Source organism: Colletotrichum aenigma, assembly GCF_013390185.1.
Source record: "Colletotrichum aenigma strain Cg56 chromosome Unknown KSG_Cg56_contig05, whole genome shotgun sequence".
NCBI classification, from domain to species: Eukaryota; Fungi; Ascomycota; class Sordariomycetes; order Glomerellales; family Glomerellaceae; genus Colletotrichum; species Colletotrichum aenigma.
In genome coordinates, this window is record NW_023500911.1 from 507,933 (window position 1) to 525,503 (window position 17,571).

General features: G+C 53.0%; 3 protein-coding genes across 3 annotated transcripts; all 3 read right to left on the bottom strand.

The window, feature by feature from the left end:
* Positions 1-1,172: 1,172 nt before the first annotated feature.
* NIPA2 (Magnesium transporter NIPA2) lies at positions 1,173-3,428 on the bottom strand (the record flags this gene model as incomplete). The annotated part of the gene is made up of 2 exons (XM_037323047.1): positions 1,173-2,600; positions 2,652-3,428. The coding sequence occupies 2 exons, from the start codon at positions 3,426-3,428 to the stop codon at positions 1,173-1,175; spliced, it is 2,205 nt and encodes a 734-aa protein (XP_037177475.1).
* A 4,654-nt stretch (positions 3,429-8,082) lies between these two features.
* CGCA056_v007800 (Heterokaryon incompatibility protein 6, OR allele) lies at positions 8,083-10,020 on the bottom strand (the record flags this gene model as incomplete). The annotated part of the gene is made up of 1 exon (XM_037323048.1): positions 8,083-10,020. The coding sequence occupies one exon, from the start codon at positions 10,018-10,020 to the stop codon at positions 8,083-8,085; it is 1,938 nt and encodes a 645-aa protein (XP_037178626.1).
* A 925-nt stretch (positions 10,021-10,945) lies between these two features.
* Positions 10,946-12,008, bottom strand: CGCA056_v007801 (putative uncharacterized oxidoreductase; the record flags this gene model as incomplete). Its single annotated transcript, XM_037323049.1, has 2 exons — positions 10,946-11,514; positions 11,570-12,008. The coding sequence occupies 2 exons, from the start codon at positions 12,006-12,008 to the stop codon at positions 10,946-10,948; spliced, it is 1,008 nt and encodes a 335-aa protein (XP_037178627.1).
* Positions 12,009-17,571: the final 5,563 nt, after the last annotated feature.

Below are 17,571 nucleotides of genomic sequence, written 5' to 3' on the forward strand. Positions count from 1 at the left end.
AAGGGAAGATGGTGATGGTCTTTGAGTGAAGGATGAAAGTGAAGGGATTCAGGTTTGAGGTGCCTGGATCCTGGAAGAGTTGTTTGTGGAAGGGATTTGTGAAAGGTGTGGAAGTGAAAGGATTTTTGTTGTGTGGAAGAGAGAGGGAGAGAAAGGTCTTGTGTGGGAGAGGGAGAGAGAGGTCTTGTGGGTGGTGGTGGGTGGGCGAGGAAAAGGTGAAAGGTGAGAGGCTAGGGCGGTCTTGATCGACTTCGAAAGGGAAGAGCGACGACCCTTAAGCAAGAAAAGTTTTCAATATCAGCTCCTCCCAGAGTTGAGGTGAAGTCTGATCTGGTGAAAGTGAGGGTGGTGGTTAAGCGAGGTCGGATCCGGTCAACAAAGGCATCTATCAGAGATTTTCTTGTTGTTGTGGGATGGACTTGTGGGAGGAAGGTGCGCGAGAGACAACTCCTTCCCCTTCAAGACTTTGAAGATGGAGGGAGATGAAAAAAAAAAAAAAAAAAAGGACAGAGAGAGAGAGAGAGAGAGAGAGAGAGAGAGAGAGAGAGAGAGAGAGAGAGAGAGAGAGAGAGAGAGAGCGGTATCTGGGCAGTTGTAGAGAAAGGTGATCAGGGAAGATGGACGAGGAGGATAACCTCCTTCTACTGATGAATCCAGAAAGATGCTTCTTTAGATGACATCCCATCAGGGAAAGAATGAGGCATCGCCGTCATCACGACCAGAAACTTCTCGAGTCAGGTCAACTGATATTCACTTTCAACTTCTGATTGAGTAGCTTGGCCCTTCCCCAGGCCGTCAATCGCAGTTTTGACGCATTAATTTGACCGAAAACCGAAGCTTCCCTGCCTACGTGTGCCGAAATACTGACACAGTTCACTGACGATGAAAGGAGGTTGATATGATTTGTGTCACATACTTGTATTTGTGCTGTATATAATTGCAGGTGTCCAACTGCGGCCCAGTTGCAGGCTATGGGCCCGTTCTCCCCCATCTAATGTACACCTGCAACGTCTCATCTACCTGATGAGGCCATGGCCTCCCATAATGCTGATATGTACCTACTGATCCATTATTCTTACAGTCGTGATAAACGCCGGGCCAGACAACTAGAAGCCTGCCCCACTATGGCGTCGCTGGCATCGAATCGATTCAAAATCATGCTACTCATGTGCTTATACGAACCTGTTACCACCGGGCTGGGGCCGGTGTGGGGGAGGTGTGGGTGCCTCCGACTCATAGTCACGATCCCTTGGATCGCTGCCTCTTCTTGGTGGCGTTGTGATACCGCGCCCGTATCTCGAGGCTTGTGGGGGGCTCGAGTCGATAGCCCGCACCTTGTCCTCATCAATGTACGCATCTTCCTCCTCTTCCTCGTCATCGTAGTGCTGGAGAGCGGGCATCGAGCGGGAATCACCCTTCACAAGACCAAGTCGCTCCTCTTCAGTCGCATTCTTAACCTGTGGGCTGGAGTAACCTCGCGATCCTAGACCATACCGGCTGGTGGGTCGATGCGCCTCCTCTTCATGTGCGTGTGCATGTGCATGTGGAGAGTCGTTGTGATGCCTCTTGAACACGTTTGAGAAGGAAAATTGTCTCTTTGCTGAGTGCGGCGGCGGGGTCGGGGCCAAGTGAGAGCTCGCGCCGCTGAAGGCGCTACCTCGCGACACAGCGCGTTGATCGTAGACACCTGCGGCACCGGCGTACTCCATATCTCCATGCTGCTGTCCAACTGGAAGTCCATAAACGTGCTCCCTGCTTCTGCCGTAGTACGGAGAGTGATCGTCGTCCGACTTGAGGGTGGCAACGGCAATCTCGGTCAACGGAACGGGATGCATCGGGCTCTGAACCTTCGGATCCTGGGTGAAGCTGGGCTGGTTCGGTGACAGAACACTTCGCGCTCGCTCTCGGATTGTGCCTGCAATGCTCGAGAGCATACCGGGGGATGAGGGACGATCATGTTCGGCCAATTCTTCTTCGGTCGGGAAGTGAGACATGCCGAGGGGCGGGTGGGCTTGCGGGGAGCTGGGAATAACCGTGGGCGTACGAGGAACACCAGAGGGCACACCAGAAGGAACGCCAGAATGCGGGAGAGGGAATGGTGAGGTGATAGTGCCACGCGTGCTTCGGCTTCCCACAGTCATCGTCCGGCGTCTTCTCAATCCGTCCCATTCGTACATCGGCTGACCATCCTCGCTGACAGGCTCCAGAGACTCGCGCAGCTTCTCCTCGTGCAATCGCTTGAACTCCTCCTCTTCCATCTTCTGTCTGGCCGAGGACAAGCGGCGCACGATGGCGGCGGCTCCACGGATGGCGTCTGCCTTGGGCTCCGTCTCGGGCTGCTCCTGCTCGGCGATGGTCTGAATTTGGTTAAGGTCTCCGGAAAAGACCGCCGTGTCGGGGACATCCTTGGCCGATTTTGAGAGTTGCAGCAAGACGACACCGGAGCAGATGGTCAAAAAGCCGTTGACGACAGTGATGATGGCCGTTGGCGTGCCCTTGAAACCTCTGAACAGGACAGCCGAAGTGATAATGGTCGTGCTGGTGAAGTAAACGTAATATGTCGGAGTGACCAGGGCAGCATTGAACAGATTGAGTGCTTTCTAAATTTGGAGTCAGCTTGAGGGATTGAGAGACCAGTACGGAAAGCTTACATTCAGATAGATGATCTCAGTCAAAAGGGTCGCAATGACGAAGACGAGGAGCACGTAAAGGAACCACTGGTTGAACTGCGACTGACCTCCGGCCTGGGCCACGATTGCAGCCCCGAGACCTTGCGTAGCAACGACACTCAAGCCTCCGACCCAACTGCAGATGGAGATGTAGACCAACATGTTCTTCTTACCCCATCTTGGGCCGGCATAGAGAGCAGTTGCGACAGAACCTATAATGATGACACCTGCGTAACTCAGGAAGGCGGGATGAATGACGTAGCTCTGCATCTGCTGGATATTGGCGACGGCTGAGTTCTCGGGCGCGTTCATGACAATGACGACGGATCCTACGATGCAGAGGAAGCAAGCCACCTTTCCCACCATACTCAAACGTTCCTTCAGGAAGATGGCCGAGAGGACTGCAGTTAGGACGACGGACAGGGCACCAAGAGGAGTGACGAGGATGGCATCGGTAAAGGCGTATGCGACGAAATTGCAGATTTCTCCCACAATCATCAAGATCATGCCGGTCCACCACCATGCATTCTTCAGATAACCGTAGCCCTCGCCAGGGGCCTCATTGTACTTCTCGTTGGCCTTCAACAGACCGACCTTCTTGATAACGAAGGAGCACCCGATGAATGCGCCAGATGCGACGGCCAGGGAGATACCGATAGCTTTGTACGAGGCTGGTCGCGTTGAGGTATCTGATGAGGAGGAGCCCATTCGGGCGTATATTTCGTGGGCTGCCACAAGCAGTTCTCCTGATTGTTCCATGGCGGCGTGTGCAACGCCGGCGACGTGGTCGCCGGGGTGATGTATTTGGAGGGGTTTCCGTTACTCGAGATTCGTGGTCATTCGCTTAATTTCGTTACAATGCGCGAGGGTCGGAGGCGAGCTTTCTGAACAATACAGGGAGGACAATCGTCATAGGATACTCGTAGTCAAATGGGACGGAGTGATCGCACGGGTGAAGCGTCGGCGAGAAAAGGTAGGTAGGCGGCGTCAGCAGTCGGAAAAAGCGATTGTCAACAATCTTGGCAAAGCTTCAACAGCGGCGGGGATCGGGTGGGTTTTGGGCGTCGAGCCGATATGGCACGGAGGCGTGCAGGGGTGCAACAGAAGCTGAGAGTGCTGTGATCGGTATGATCGGAACAGGAGTCTGAAGAACAAGACCTCGGTGACGGGGAGCCTCTTTTTCGGGGAGACTTGTGGGAATTGGTGAGGTCGGGGGGCTCGAAGGAGGCTGTGTCGAGATCCGTCGAGTAAGAAGGGTTCGCGCAGTGGGAGGTAGGGTTCAGGTGGTGTTTATTACAGCGGGAGCTTGTCTTCGCCACAACAGCTTGCGTCAGCCCGCTTGCATGAAGAGCTGAGGAGGTTCGTTCGTAAAAAAAGGTCGTGAATTCGTTAGGTCGAGATCAGAGAAAGCGAAGCTATGTTGTTCTAGGACATGTGCAGGAGCAAAGAATACACATGCAGAACAGCGCAGACAGGCTCGAGTTCAGTCGGAGTGCAGGCGGACAAGGCACGGTTGTGTCGCTGCAGGAAAGAGCACCTCTCTGAGAAATCAGGCAGGTGACGAAGCGGCGGGAGCTCAGCTGATAAGAGAGACAGAGCGTAGGTAACGGGGAGAAGAAAAGAAAGTGACAGACCCAAGACATGAAATTGCAGAAACGGACTCGATGGCTGGGTGGACAGTGGGACATTCGTATGGGAAAGCGCAAAACACCAGGGCAGCAGCAGCGGCAACAGCCAGACAAACGTGCGCTGAGCTGGACTGGACTGGACTTGGATGGGACTGCGGGCTGGGATTTGGGATGGAAAAGAACACGACGGACAGGGTGGTGCTGGTCTAGAAGCCCGGCCTTTTGGCGGTGCTGATTGGACACAAACGACTGTGTGGGTGGACTTTGGTGGGGGGCGGGCTCACTGTGTCTGGTTAGCGCCTTCCCGCAGCGCGGGACGCACCCTGTTCTTGGAAAGAGATGCAGTGGAGCCCAGGGGCTTTCCTGCCACCTGTGTCAGTGTTCTGCATCCAGTCCCGTCGCTGTGTCGTCGTTCTTTTTACCTTAGGTAGCCTTCCCCGGTGCAGTTGCTGCGATGCACCCGTGTGAAAATAAAATGAACTGCCACTGCCTTCACTTGTTGGTAGGCAATACGTTACCTTACAGACAGCTGAGGTGGATAACATTTTGATAGGTACCTCAAGCCCTCTCTGGCACTTTGTCCTCCTCCAATGAGGTAAGGATGCATATCGCGGACAGACACCGTCGTCGCAACACTGCATTAGATTGACAGACAAACCTTCACAAGCCTTGCCATGCGCATAAGGCAACGACATGCACACCACATCTTTCCGTCTTTGGTCGGACCATCCCACCAGTTTCCGTCCAGGGAACGAGGGAATGCGAACACGCTGCTTGTGCCGCACCAACACCGCCATCCCCGGCAGGCTTGATCCCAGAGGCGGTCTCGAACACAGGCCTTGGTTCTCCCTCGTCCTTCTTTCTTCGCCACGACAAACTTTTGCTGGCCGTACTCGGGCTCGAACTGGAACTAGAACTGGCACTGGCACTAGCAGGTGCTGCAGTCCGTCCCGTGTCGTCGCCATGTTTGTTTCGCAATATTCTCGAAAATTATGGACTCGGCCACCAGACGAAGGCGCCAACCGCGGCCTCTCGACGACGTCGCCCCGTTTCTCCTTGCGACGCCTGTTTTGCTCAAGCCACCAACGCCATCACCTCTTTGGCTGTCATCGCACATGGGGTTCCCCCAACTCTGAACTCTGATACGATGCGACACACGTCAATCCGCATTCAACAGCAGTCAGTGGCCTTTTTGCATCTGTGTGGGTGCATACGTCGTCCATACTCTGTTCAGTTGGTTCCAAGATTCAGATTCAGAGAGGGCAGCGCTCGACAACGTCGCATCAAGCATCCCGGCCGGTGATGTCAAGGCCAGCCGGGAATGTGGCTCTCTGCAACGGGTGATAGGTCCGTGTCGCTTCAACGTGCGACAACCAAGTCCAATTTAGACCCCTGCTGCCTCGCCCTCCATCGCCCTCCTCCTCGCCGTGGCAACGGAAACAAGCCTTGCGCCAAGGTCAACAATCCATTCCAGCAACACTCGACTCGACTCCATCACCACGTTTGTCCCGCGTTGTTGTCTTATCCGTGGTTTGAGATGAAGAACTTCAACACAATGGGTGGAATGACGGAAGAGGAGCACCACGCAGCTGAGCTCATCCCAGGAACAGCCCACTTGGCTCATTGAACGCTCGCCGCTGCTGGGATGATGCACCTCTGGCTCAACTGCTTCAGCTGAGTGTGCCCAATCGACCCCACCACCAAGCCCGACCTCCATCATCCCCAACCTAGTCGGTACGTACCTCCCTCTTCCGCAATGTCACTCCGCCAAAAACAGCGAGGATTCGCTCATCGCCTCCCCCTCAAGCTGACATTCATTGCCAGCTGTCAATCATTGGCTGCCGACTGAGCCCCTCCACCTCCATTGACCCAGCAAGCAAACAAGCAAGCGAGTCAACTCCAGCTGCACGCGCCATGCGTTGGCCACGACCGATTCAAGGGACCCTTTCACCTGCACCAACTGTGTCACAATCCTCGGCCTGCATCTGCCTGCCATGCATGCCAGACGGATCTCTTACCGGCGCTTCCCCATTCTTTCAGATCGCTGGGATCCGACGACCACTCTCGAAGGGATCTGCCCGCCGTCTGTCCAGTTCCGCGACGGGAAACCGTCAAGGGCCTCGACCAAATGGCAACCTCTGTCAACATCGCCTGTACCAGAGTTGTTCGGTGTGATGGCCTTTCGCGAATTGGAGGCCTTCGAGGGCACGGTGAAATACGACTATCCTCATTTCCAGATCTGATTTGCGGGATCCCTCCAGCCCCTCGGATGAAAATAGGTCGCACCACCGTCTGCAGTAAGCCATCTCAGCACGGTTAACACGGCGGGATGGCAGAACGCCTCAATGCTGGTCTAACCTCCGTCTGTCAAGCTTGTTGGCATAGCCTCTGCGGCGCGAGCTGCACATTAACAGCCTCTCGATGCAAGCCTCGGGGACGCTGTCAGCAGCCCGGGGCTTACCATGCAGATGGGTACGCGTACGGGCTTGTATCACTGCTGCTGGGAACACGAGTTGTTGAAGGCATCTTTGCCGAGGGGCATTCTAGATGCCTGTAGTCAGACGCTCGGTCCAGCGACTCGACATTTCACCTGCCAAACAAGTCGGAGCAGATATTAGTTGGGGAATCACAAGATTCCATCCGCTGTCGGTGAATACCGCGACCAACATCACTCTCCAGGCTGTTTTGGTCATCAATATCTCCAATTACCAAAAGTTTGATGATCAGCGGATCCTGTTTCGCGCACAGGACGGATCTACAAGAAACAAGGCGACATTCCGTGAGGCTCGTGCGGGTCCCGGGATCGGCCCTCCACGGCTCTTGCCCGCCGCGGGACGTTGGAGCCGCTCCCGAATGTCTCGGCGTTTTGACCGACCTCAACAGTATCAAGAACGTGAGTCGCCCAGTACCGGTGGAAGTTTCAGCAATCAAAAATTCTCTTCGAAACATCTTGGGGCACAATGCCGACGCCTTGGCCGACACGAGAACTTCCAGACGGCTCGACTCCTCCGTTCCGGATAATTGATCGTCTTGCCAAGCCATCAACCCGCAGCTCTACAAGTCTTGGCAGAGATGGCATGCCAGCCCTACGAAAGGAAAGCGGCAACAGTGATGACCGAAAAAGATGCTCACGATAGGTATTCGTGTGTCAATCAAACCCTCGGCAATTCTGGCCAGATTCACGGGGAGCCTGCCGCTCTTTGGATCTGTTGACCAGCGCGTGACCAGAAGGCGATCTCGTTGGCCGGGCTAAGGTCTTCTATGCTGCCCAGCAACACCCAGCTGTTCCTATTCGCCATAATCCGCCAAATCAGACCTCGATTCCCAAGAACACGAAAACTCAAAACCAGGATAATCGCCAACCTCTCAGACCACAAAAAGACGCGATCTTGGGCATCAAAGTTGGAGCAACCGGCACTGCCGGAAGCTCATCACAAAGCCCCACTGCCCAATCACATCAATTGGGCTGGCAAACTACAGCATCCATCGGCCAGCAATCATCCAGCCACCGATCAAGTTCGGCCGTTACAAGTTGCACTCGGCCCGCGGAGGCTTCCGTCGCTCCGACCATGATCGGTGGGTTGTCTCCACATCCTCGGTCTCGTCGCCGAGGCCAATGTGATGGGTCTGAGATGACGCTCGATGTTCCTTGCCATCTGTGTACGTCTGCCTGAATATTTTTGATTGGAAGCTAGCAAGCTTCGTACCTCTGGTGACAACATCCAGATAGTCAGCCTCCGCTAAAAACATCATCCGAGCTGACACTACTGCACAGGCACCTCGTCTCAGTGAATGATCAGCTCTTGCTCCCGAGGCTGCGTTTTGAGAAACTCCCCTTGCATGATGCCATCGACATAGGAATCGCCTTTGAAGTAGTATACTCCTTCAGCTCGAGGTCGTAGGACGATCGGTGATCCAACTCCCCACACCAGGGTTACCATATCCCCTGGCGCGATCCCGATATGACCGAGCCCAAACATGCCTTTTCTCGTCTTGAACAGTGTTCGAGAATCACGGCTAACGCTAAAATACACCGTACTCCGAAGTTCGTCCGCAAGAAGTTCTCTCTCCTCAGCCTTCACAGGCTCGATGCTCCTCAGCGCTTTGCCATCCCACATCCCCTCGTGGCGGAGAACGGTGAGAGCCTCTTGCGACAAGCCCTCCACGTCAACAGGCTCTTTTCGCATGACTTTGCGAAGCACTCGGGGTACATCGTGCATCTTGCCGTCATTGTACCTCTTCCAGCAGAATTGGAACAGTCCCGCGTACCCATGAAGGACGGTCCTCCAGACGTAATCCTCCCCTGGGCCAGATTCCGGTCCCAAACCAACAAAATCAACAACGAAATTTGCCCACCGCTCCGGCTCTTTAATTCTGGTCGGTCTTGGAGCCGTTCTCAGCCACTGGAGCACTTCGGTAACCTCATCAACTATACACCCCCGGCGATGGAGCGCGCTGCCCTCTCGGAAGCCCGGAAACACGTCTCTTTCAGGCTGGGATTTTCCTCGGGCAGCGGAGAAATACTTCTCAACGTAGTTGATTGGGTATGGCCTAACGCCAGAACGGCCGATCTCGCGGAAATCGGGAACCCACGTGGGCAGCTCCCCTTCCAGTTCTCCAGGCTTCACGGAGTCGACATTAAAATACGGTTCACCAGAGCTTTCCAACATGGCCCTTGTCGCCTGCGTAAAAGTTTTCCCGAACGACTGCGTGTAGTCTGGTTCCATGCCGTGCTTTTCCTCTTCGTCTAGGACCCCGAGAAGACCAATGAGGAGATCGCGCGGGTCAGACGCAGCGTAGAAGGGTCGACCCGGCGCGGCGCCTGTCTCCCATAACACACGTCTCAGCAGAGGCTCACGGCGGCCTCGACGAAGCCTTCGGACTTGGAGTGCTTTGATACGATGTAATGTCAACTCGAGTCTCAGGGCGCCAACGTTCCCACCGTACCACATGGTCACTACTGCCGCCTCGAACGCATCTAGCGAGACTCTCCTGCCGCCTACCATCACCACCGCCTCCCGCGCGAGTGCGACTTCTTGTATGATCCAGATCCTGCACCAATAACTTCGATGCAGAACGTCAGATAAACCTGGAATGAGAACTTTATCGTTTTCGTGATACTCCGTGAACAAGTCCACGGCGGTGGCGGCTAATTTTCTCGCCGGGCCCATTCCGAAGGCGCCGTACTTAGCTTGCCACGCCGGATCCAGCCGACCCATGACACCGTTGCGCAGACTAATTATCTCCCCATTATTGAAGGGCATCTCAAGCGCACCAGAGGCATGAAGTCGGGGACCGTATTTGAAAATGAGGTTCATTGCCTGGTCCGTCTCCTCGGTGCCGGGTCCGAGCCAGATGTACACCATCGCTGCATTGCTAAAGATGTCGCGCATCATGCCGACCTGATGGGTCTTCTCTTCAAGGTCGGACTGCGCGATGCATATGGCGTCGATCCAAAGCCACGAGCTGACGCTGTCCCTCTCTAGCTGTTGCAGAGCATGGTGCAGGTTTTGCGTGACATGAAACGGCTGGCCGTTGATCTCGATCTGCTGCGGTCCAGATGAGCTGCCCCAGACATATGAGAGCGCGCTGTAGGAGGCTTCCTCGTCGTCCAACGACACCGTACGGAGCTCAAGTGAGAGGGCGGAAGGCGCACGAGGCTGCCGGAGGCGGACCAGTCTGATCTCGCGACGGTCAGGGTCGAGGTGGTTGGGAACAGCCATTGATTACAACTAAATCGGCTAGGGGTATGTAACGTTGAGGTGTCCAGCGTAGGTTTTACAAGCAGTATGAGATCGAAAATTTTGAAGGTGCTGAGGCAAGGCATCGTGTTGGAAGTGAGATTGACGTGTGTTTGGGGCATCAGCTAGGCACCAATATCAGCGGCACTACAACGACCGTGATTGGTTGCTCGCTCGAGCGTTATATCCAACTCCAACGACAAGTGTGCAAATGAGTAGTACACTTGATTGGGGATGTTCTCACTGCCTGCTTCTCCTTTCTCTGGTTGTGGACCCATTGTCGACGAGGACGGCTGGATTTGAATACTGAAAGCCCGGAAAACTACCAAGCCAAGAAGTTTACCATTGAACTTTTTACTCACTTCAAGTTCATAATTCCATCGTGAATCAACCACTATGTTAAATCGAGGATTTATATAACTGGACTCCGCCTGTCTTAGGAGGTGTTTCAAGTCGAGCAAAACGTAGTATTGGTAGGTGATGGCGAACGATAGTGGCTTAAGGACAGCCCTTTGTTCCACACGATTAGTCATTGCTGTTGAACAACATGCATATATCAACTGACAAAGTCACTGATATGATTAGAGACGTACGGAATCAAGAGAGTTTCATTGACTGCTGTATAAAGGTATGTACGTCGCAACTCCATCCAGTCGGTCATCTCGGCAAACAAGCTCGCGCCCTAGAGTACGCACCCTACCCCTTACGCCCTTGGTCGAAACTTTCATTGATGAACGTTCCCCAACTCAAAAGGTTCATTGATGAGAACAAAATATTGTAAATGTTGATTAATCATTAATTCGTTCGAAAACAGCCGGTGGGATCGTATTCGGTCCTGCACGGAGTCCGAGGCCTTGACATATTGAATACTATCCCACGAAAGCCTAATAACGTTATCCTGACGGTTTCAAGCTTTAAAGGCGAGCTGGACATCAACGACACCGCGAATGAGCTCCTCCAAAGACCTCCACTTCATCCCAAGAATCTCGTCCGCCGCTTTGGTCACCGCGCTCATGGTCGGCGCACCCTCGACCGGGGGTTTGAGCTTGAAGTCGGCGGCGGGATAGAGTTTCTGCACCAGCTCCGCAATCTCGTTCCAAGATGTCTTGACGCCGGAGAGGACGAATTCCTGGAATTCCGCCGGGACGGGCGCCGTCAGCGCGCGGTAGAAGGCCTCGGCGACGTCCCTGACGTCGACTAGCACGGGAGGGAATGTGACATTGCCTGTGCGGACGAAGTCGAGGAAGAGATAGTTGATGCTGTCGGCTTCTTCGGCCTTCTTTTGCAGGAGGCTTGGTCCTGTCACGAAGCTGGGGTGGAGAGTCAGGACTTTGAAAGAGGGCTTGTTCTTTTTTACCCAGTCCTCCGTTGCCTGGTGCGCGAGAACCTTGGAGCCGTGGTATTTCTTGGTGTGTCCTGGGAGGCCTTCGGGAAACTCCATGTTCAAGTCAACCGGTAGGTCAATACCAGCGCGCTCTGGAACTTGGTTAGACAAATCATGCACAGATGGAAAGCATCCTGGTGAAGTTACCTCGAACGACTAGGCCGTCGCGAGCCATTGAGAAGAGGGCTTCCAAAGGTAGCAACGCGAGGATGGAAGACGTGATCAAGACCCTCTTGATGGATGGTGTCTCCTTCGCGGCCTCAAGAACCGAGAGCGTGCCCTGGACAGCAGGATTGATGTAGTCCTTTTGGAAGTCGACGCCCTGGCCCACCATGGGCGATGCCACATGGATCACGTAGTCCACGCCAACGACAGCATCGGCAAACGCATTCTTCTTTGTGAAATCGGGGATAAGAATGAATTGGAGCTGGTCCGCGAATGCTGAGAAAGCTTCTTGGAGTTTTTGAATTTGTTCTTCACGGCGAACGCTCAGACGGACGCAGTAACCTGCCTTTAAGACGGAGGATGCAATCTGAGAGCCGATGAAGCCGGTGGCTCCGGTGATGAAGATGAGCGAGGCGGACATGTTGATAGAGTGAAGATGCAAGGCGAGAGATGTATCATATCACTCGTGTAGAGATGATCAGAATCGAGAATGAGTGAGTTACATGTCATGCACTTTATACCTTTGACATCAGAGACGCAACAACAGAGTCATGAACCCCTATCAACCAGCCATCGCTTGGCAATACCATCTTTTAGACGCCGATATTATGCACTGAGCAGGACCTCATACTTTGACGTTGGCAAGCTTCCATGTACCAATTCGTCCGAGCTCCCCGTGTACAGGGATTCCTCTCTACCCACTCTCGAGCATTTTGTCAGAGCAATGAAGCCAAAGATTACTGATCAAGCAGCGGTGGCTCCGGACAACACAAAATCACCCAGAACGGCGACCGCCCGTCGGAAATATTTATAAGCGTTCCTGGGGCTAAACTTTCCAATTGTCAATCTGTTCCAAAGCTTACAAAGTCGGCCGTTGTGACCGTGATGCTTCCGCTCATCCAGCTCATACAGGATATCCCAGTGGGCGAAGCTTGGCGTAGATCTCTTCTAAGCTAGCCGGCAGTACATGCCCATCTTCACCACCGTACTTGTTTTCTGCTTCTTTGTTATGCTCCTGTTGACCTTCTTCCTCGTGGTTCTTTGCTTCACTTTCAGCACCTAGCTGCCAATACTGAGGACTCCGCTGCCCCTCGTATTCGTAGATCCCTCCCCCAATCTTGCGAAGATAGCCCCCCGTCTCGATTGATGGAAGCCAAACTGGATAAGGCAAGATGTCTCCAGACTTGCTCCAGCAGAGGGGAAAGCGTTCCTTTTGAGGTGGCTGTGGCCCGTCTCGGCTTGCTTCCCCGGGGTAAGGCAAAGCATCACCCACAAACATCTCCTCCACAAGCTGCCAAATTCGGCGTCGGTTGTGCAATCCAGGAGGTACATGAGAGAGGTCGCTGTGATAGCCCGTGGTGGCCATTTGATGAACTAGTAGTCCCCCACGCTTAGGACGGTCTAGTCGAAGACCGTAGTCCACCCCGCGACTGAGTTGTCGGACTAAGAGTTCCCAGTCCCATTCAAAGTCAAAACCACCGGGGCAAATCTCAGCATCTTTGGCGTCGATAAGTGTTGGATCAATGTCCCACAGCCATGGAAGAAGACCACGACGGCCGGCCTTGAGTGTGTTTTTCCAGATCTTCTGTGGTAGAACTCGCGAAGAAACCCTAGGCAAATCGCTCCCCATTGACGTGCAGATCTGGTCAAGGACCTCAGTTGGCATCGCAGCCAAATCTGCCGTCAGACGCGTAGCGTAATCACTCGCAAAATGAGCCTTTGAGGGACATTGCTGCAGATTTTTCAAAAGGCACTCGGTTAGTCCGTCGATCTCTAGAGGGCTGCTCCCCAACGTCTGCAGACCTTATGTTAGTATCGGCCACGGTTGGGTAGATGAACTGTGTGATACGCACATAGAAAAGATTCGCCCTTGGGGATGAAAAGGGCCCAGGCCAATCAAGTCCAGGACACTCATGTGCCGACCATTCAAAGGAAGGTATGTAAAAGTCTTTCGTCCAAATCGTAAAGTTTGGTGCAAAACAACCTCCATGCCGATCTGCACACTTCATTGTTACTGCCTGCCTCCATCTCAACGCCATGAAAAGCCCTCGCAAATCTCGGATATGTGTCGTTTGTGATGTTTCGAAGACATTTTTCGCAATTTCCAGGCATGCCGTGTGAACCAACGCATATGCTCGGTTGTCGAAAGCCCAGTAACGGTGAGAAAAGCAAACCACTTTATTTGAGGTTTCACCCCACTTGTAGCTGCCGTCAAGCTCCCATCGGGTATATTGGTGTTTATCTTCGGGCTCTGCGGGATACACCTCGATATCGGAAGCTTGACGTCTTGGTCTGACACTGTGTGAATCTGGCTGAATGTTGGATCTCAAATCGTCGAGGCTGAGATACTCGTCTTCAAGCCCCGGAAGGATTTGTCCAAATTCATCATCGGGATCGCATAGCAAGCGGGCCTCGGCGAACCAATCTAGTTCATTGAAATATTCGGGAAGAGGCTCGTCTTCTGGGAGAGGAGGGTCGTTATCATCGATAAAGCAAGGCGTGCCTCTAACCGAAAGGCCACATATTTGACATGGCGACATTTCGAAATCCATAACGAGGGCCTCTTCTGACAGATTTGATATTGAATTTTGAATGCGAGTCAAAATTTGCGTTGGCTCTAGAAAGTGCCCGGGTTTGGAGAAGACAAGGAGACAGGCGAAAGAAAACAAAAGACGGAGATCATGACCAGAACAGGATCAGAACAAACAAAGTGAATGAAGTTGGGGGTCGTTTCAATATCATGCATTCCCCACACTAAAGGCTGAAGCTGACCGTCAGGCTTGGGGGCTGTTGGTCCAGGACACGCATGAATACGAATGATGTATATTGTTGGCTGAGCCGAGCGACTTAATTGCCAGCGGCAAACTGCATTGCTCCACATAACATCATGCATCTTCGCGAATAGTAAAAATAGAAAGGCTTGCGGGTCACGTCTTTCTGCGAGTTCTGGGTGCGCTGTCTGCAGCCTTTCCGAGGCGCCCGTTGTGTGTGTGTGATCAGCTGCGCATCTCAGGGGGTTCGGCCCCCATTTGCGTTCCAGGAGACCAAGCTCGACACCGGAGTCGGTGTTACTTCCCGTGGAATTGATCATGCAACTGCGGTTCATTTTGGCCGTCGTATGATCTCCATTATGACCCCAATGCTGCCTGGAAGTTGGCAGAATCAACATTGAATGACATCGACTTCGGCTAATTTGCGCGGAATCATTTTGGGTAGCCGAGAGAAAGCAGTTTGGCGATCGATTTCAAAGTGTCACGAACAGGACCTTGTAGTGATATAGCTACCAAACCACTGGCTCTGTGAACCGCTGGAAGCGTGGTGTTCTTGTGCTCCGTGACGGACGTTTAGACGGAATACCTTTTCTCGAAGTCCGTAGCATGATGAACCTGTTATACAACACCTACCCTGCCATCCCCAATGAAACATGTTGGGGGAGCCCGAAAGCTCACATCTGCATGAGGGCAGGGAGCGCAAACGAAAGAGGCTTACCGCCCCAATACCAAGTGGATGGGGGCTGTTGGTCTTTGGTTCTTCGTGATATCCGGTCAGCCAGTCTTTGCGGAAGCGCGAGATGTTGTTGGTACTGAATTAGAATGGTCGAATCAATCATCAATACTACAATGAGATCATAAAAGGCTGGTGGACGTAGAAATTGCACATCGTATCCCTTGTGGTTTGATGCTTCACATCTTCACAACATCCCTCATCTATCACAGAGTTTGAGACTCAAGCCTTTTCAAATCATTCTGTTCCAACGCTGGTCCTCAGCATGAAGCTTTCCTACATTGTATGTGCGCTTGTTGGCGCTTCCTCTGTAGCGGCTACCAATGTCTATGAATACGACGTCGTTTCACAGGAAAGCCAGCCTGTGTTCCTCCACCATTCCCAGGAGACCCACAGCATCGATCAAGGCTTTGTGGCTGCGAGAGACAACCCATCAATCTCAGGAGAAGAGAGCTCTCCTACTACGACATTCCCTACCCCCAGCCTCGCTGGCAACCTGTCCCGAGTTCTGATGACACCGACAACCCGCCAATGGACCCCCGAGACTGGCACTAGTAGCCAGACCACTACTTTTCAGCACCCTGCCTCCTCTCTATGGTCTACTATCGAGAGTGAAGCCTATCACGCAACGATTCAAACCATTCAAAATTCCTATAAGACGACTCAACATGTTCCAGCCACTCCCGCCATACACCACACTCCAACACCAGTGTCCACAATGACTACGGTGCCACCAGAGCTTCTTATTCAGACCTTGACAGGTTCCGAATGGAAGGAGAATATCTGGATCACGACGACTGGGTCCGACGGTTCTCCTACCCTGGTTCCTGTGATAGTGGGGTGCCCCGGTTGCAAAGATCGCAGCGGCGGGGGGTTGCTTCTCTGGAACCTTCCGCAAATACCCAGCGTATCTTTCAAGTTTCCCAATATCCCCAATCTACCTCAGTTCTTTCTACCATGCGTAAAGATTCTGTTTGTGGAGATAGGAGACTGCCCTGGACCCGTGACCGAATCGACAGACGATGGCAAGCAGCAAGATGATCAGGAGAGCAACTCACCAACTCCTTCGCAGACGCCGTCGAAAACTCAATCGACGACAACATACTCGTCGGCAGTTTCCTCCACAGATGGCTATGAAGTCACACGAACAGCTAGTCATTGCGTAGCCACGTGTAGCCCAACAACGATCGACCGTTCTAGTACCGTTACCTGTTTCACAACAGCATGTCACGCGACCATCACAGGATGCACTGTCAGCGGGGTCACATCTTCCACGACCAAGATGCCATGCCCAACCCACGACAATGCCAACAACGTTGACAGACGCGACCTCGGAGGCGACAGCTGCCCAATGAAATGCCCACAGTGGAGCCTCTACGACTGGAAATCTTCTGATCCTGTTGAGGATGATCAATCCGACGCCAAGAAGAGAGATTTTGCACTGGCTGGACGTATCTTGGTTTCGCGTGGAGAAAAATCAAACGTGAGAAAGATTGGAGAGTGTCGAATCGAGACTGCATGGCCGGCTGGTAAACCAGTGGCGACACCTGCATATGCCTCAGGCCCAGAGTTTCTAGAAGCTGACCAAGGCGGGTTTATGAATGTCGATGAAACGAGGAGAAAGTCGAGCATGGAAGTGCCGAGATGGTATAGCTTAAGGAGCGCTGAAGCACCGGCTTGCACTCCCACGACCGATCGACTCGAAACACAAGATATGTATAATGTCATGCAACGCTTGAAGAAGAGTGAAGAGGAGCATAAAGGCAAAAAAGACGCATCAGTCTTTCTGTTCAACAATCAACCCGACAGGCCTTCATTGGATCATCTTTGGGAGAAGAGTTGGGCGACGGATTTCTTGCTCAAAAGTGTCCTGGACGACAGCAACGCAGCTGCTCCTTTGGCTGACTCGCCAGGTGGCGAAGCTGGAAAGATGAACTGCAAAGACTTCAAAGCTTACATTTTTGGCTCTCATGACGAGGGGAAAAGAGGTACGCAAAACCTTATCGCCAGTGTCTACAACGCAATGCCCTCGAAGAACAACTTAGAATTCGTTGGAATGACTCAAGCTCTCAACGAAAAGGCCAAAGTAAGCAAAACATTCCCCAGTTGCACCATGTGATGCATATCGTCAATCATATGCTAATTTGTTCTTCACCACAGGGACTCCTCTGGAATCCGAGGAATCTGAATCCAGAAGTGGATGCAAATATGAAAGATGCTGCGAAGCTGCCTGTTGCCGCAGCCTTGAAGGAATTAGACAAGAAGATGAACTTTTTGTTTACTATGCAACAAGGAGTTTGGGTGAGCAACATCACAAAAGCCATTGAGCTTATGCAGAGAACGAACAATATGGTGTACAACGAGTTGTGAGTCATTCGTCTTGACGGAACCGACCCACCACCGCTCCGTTTGCTCACCCTCCAGGTCCTGCTCAGGTCCTGCTCAGGACTTGCTCAGGCTTGCTCAGGACTTGCTCAGGC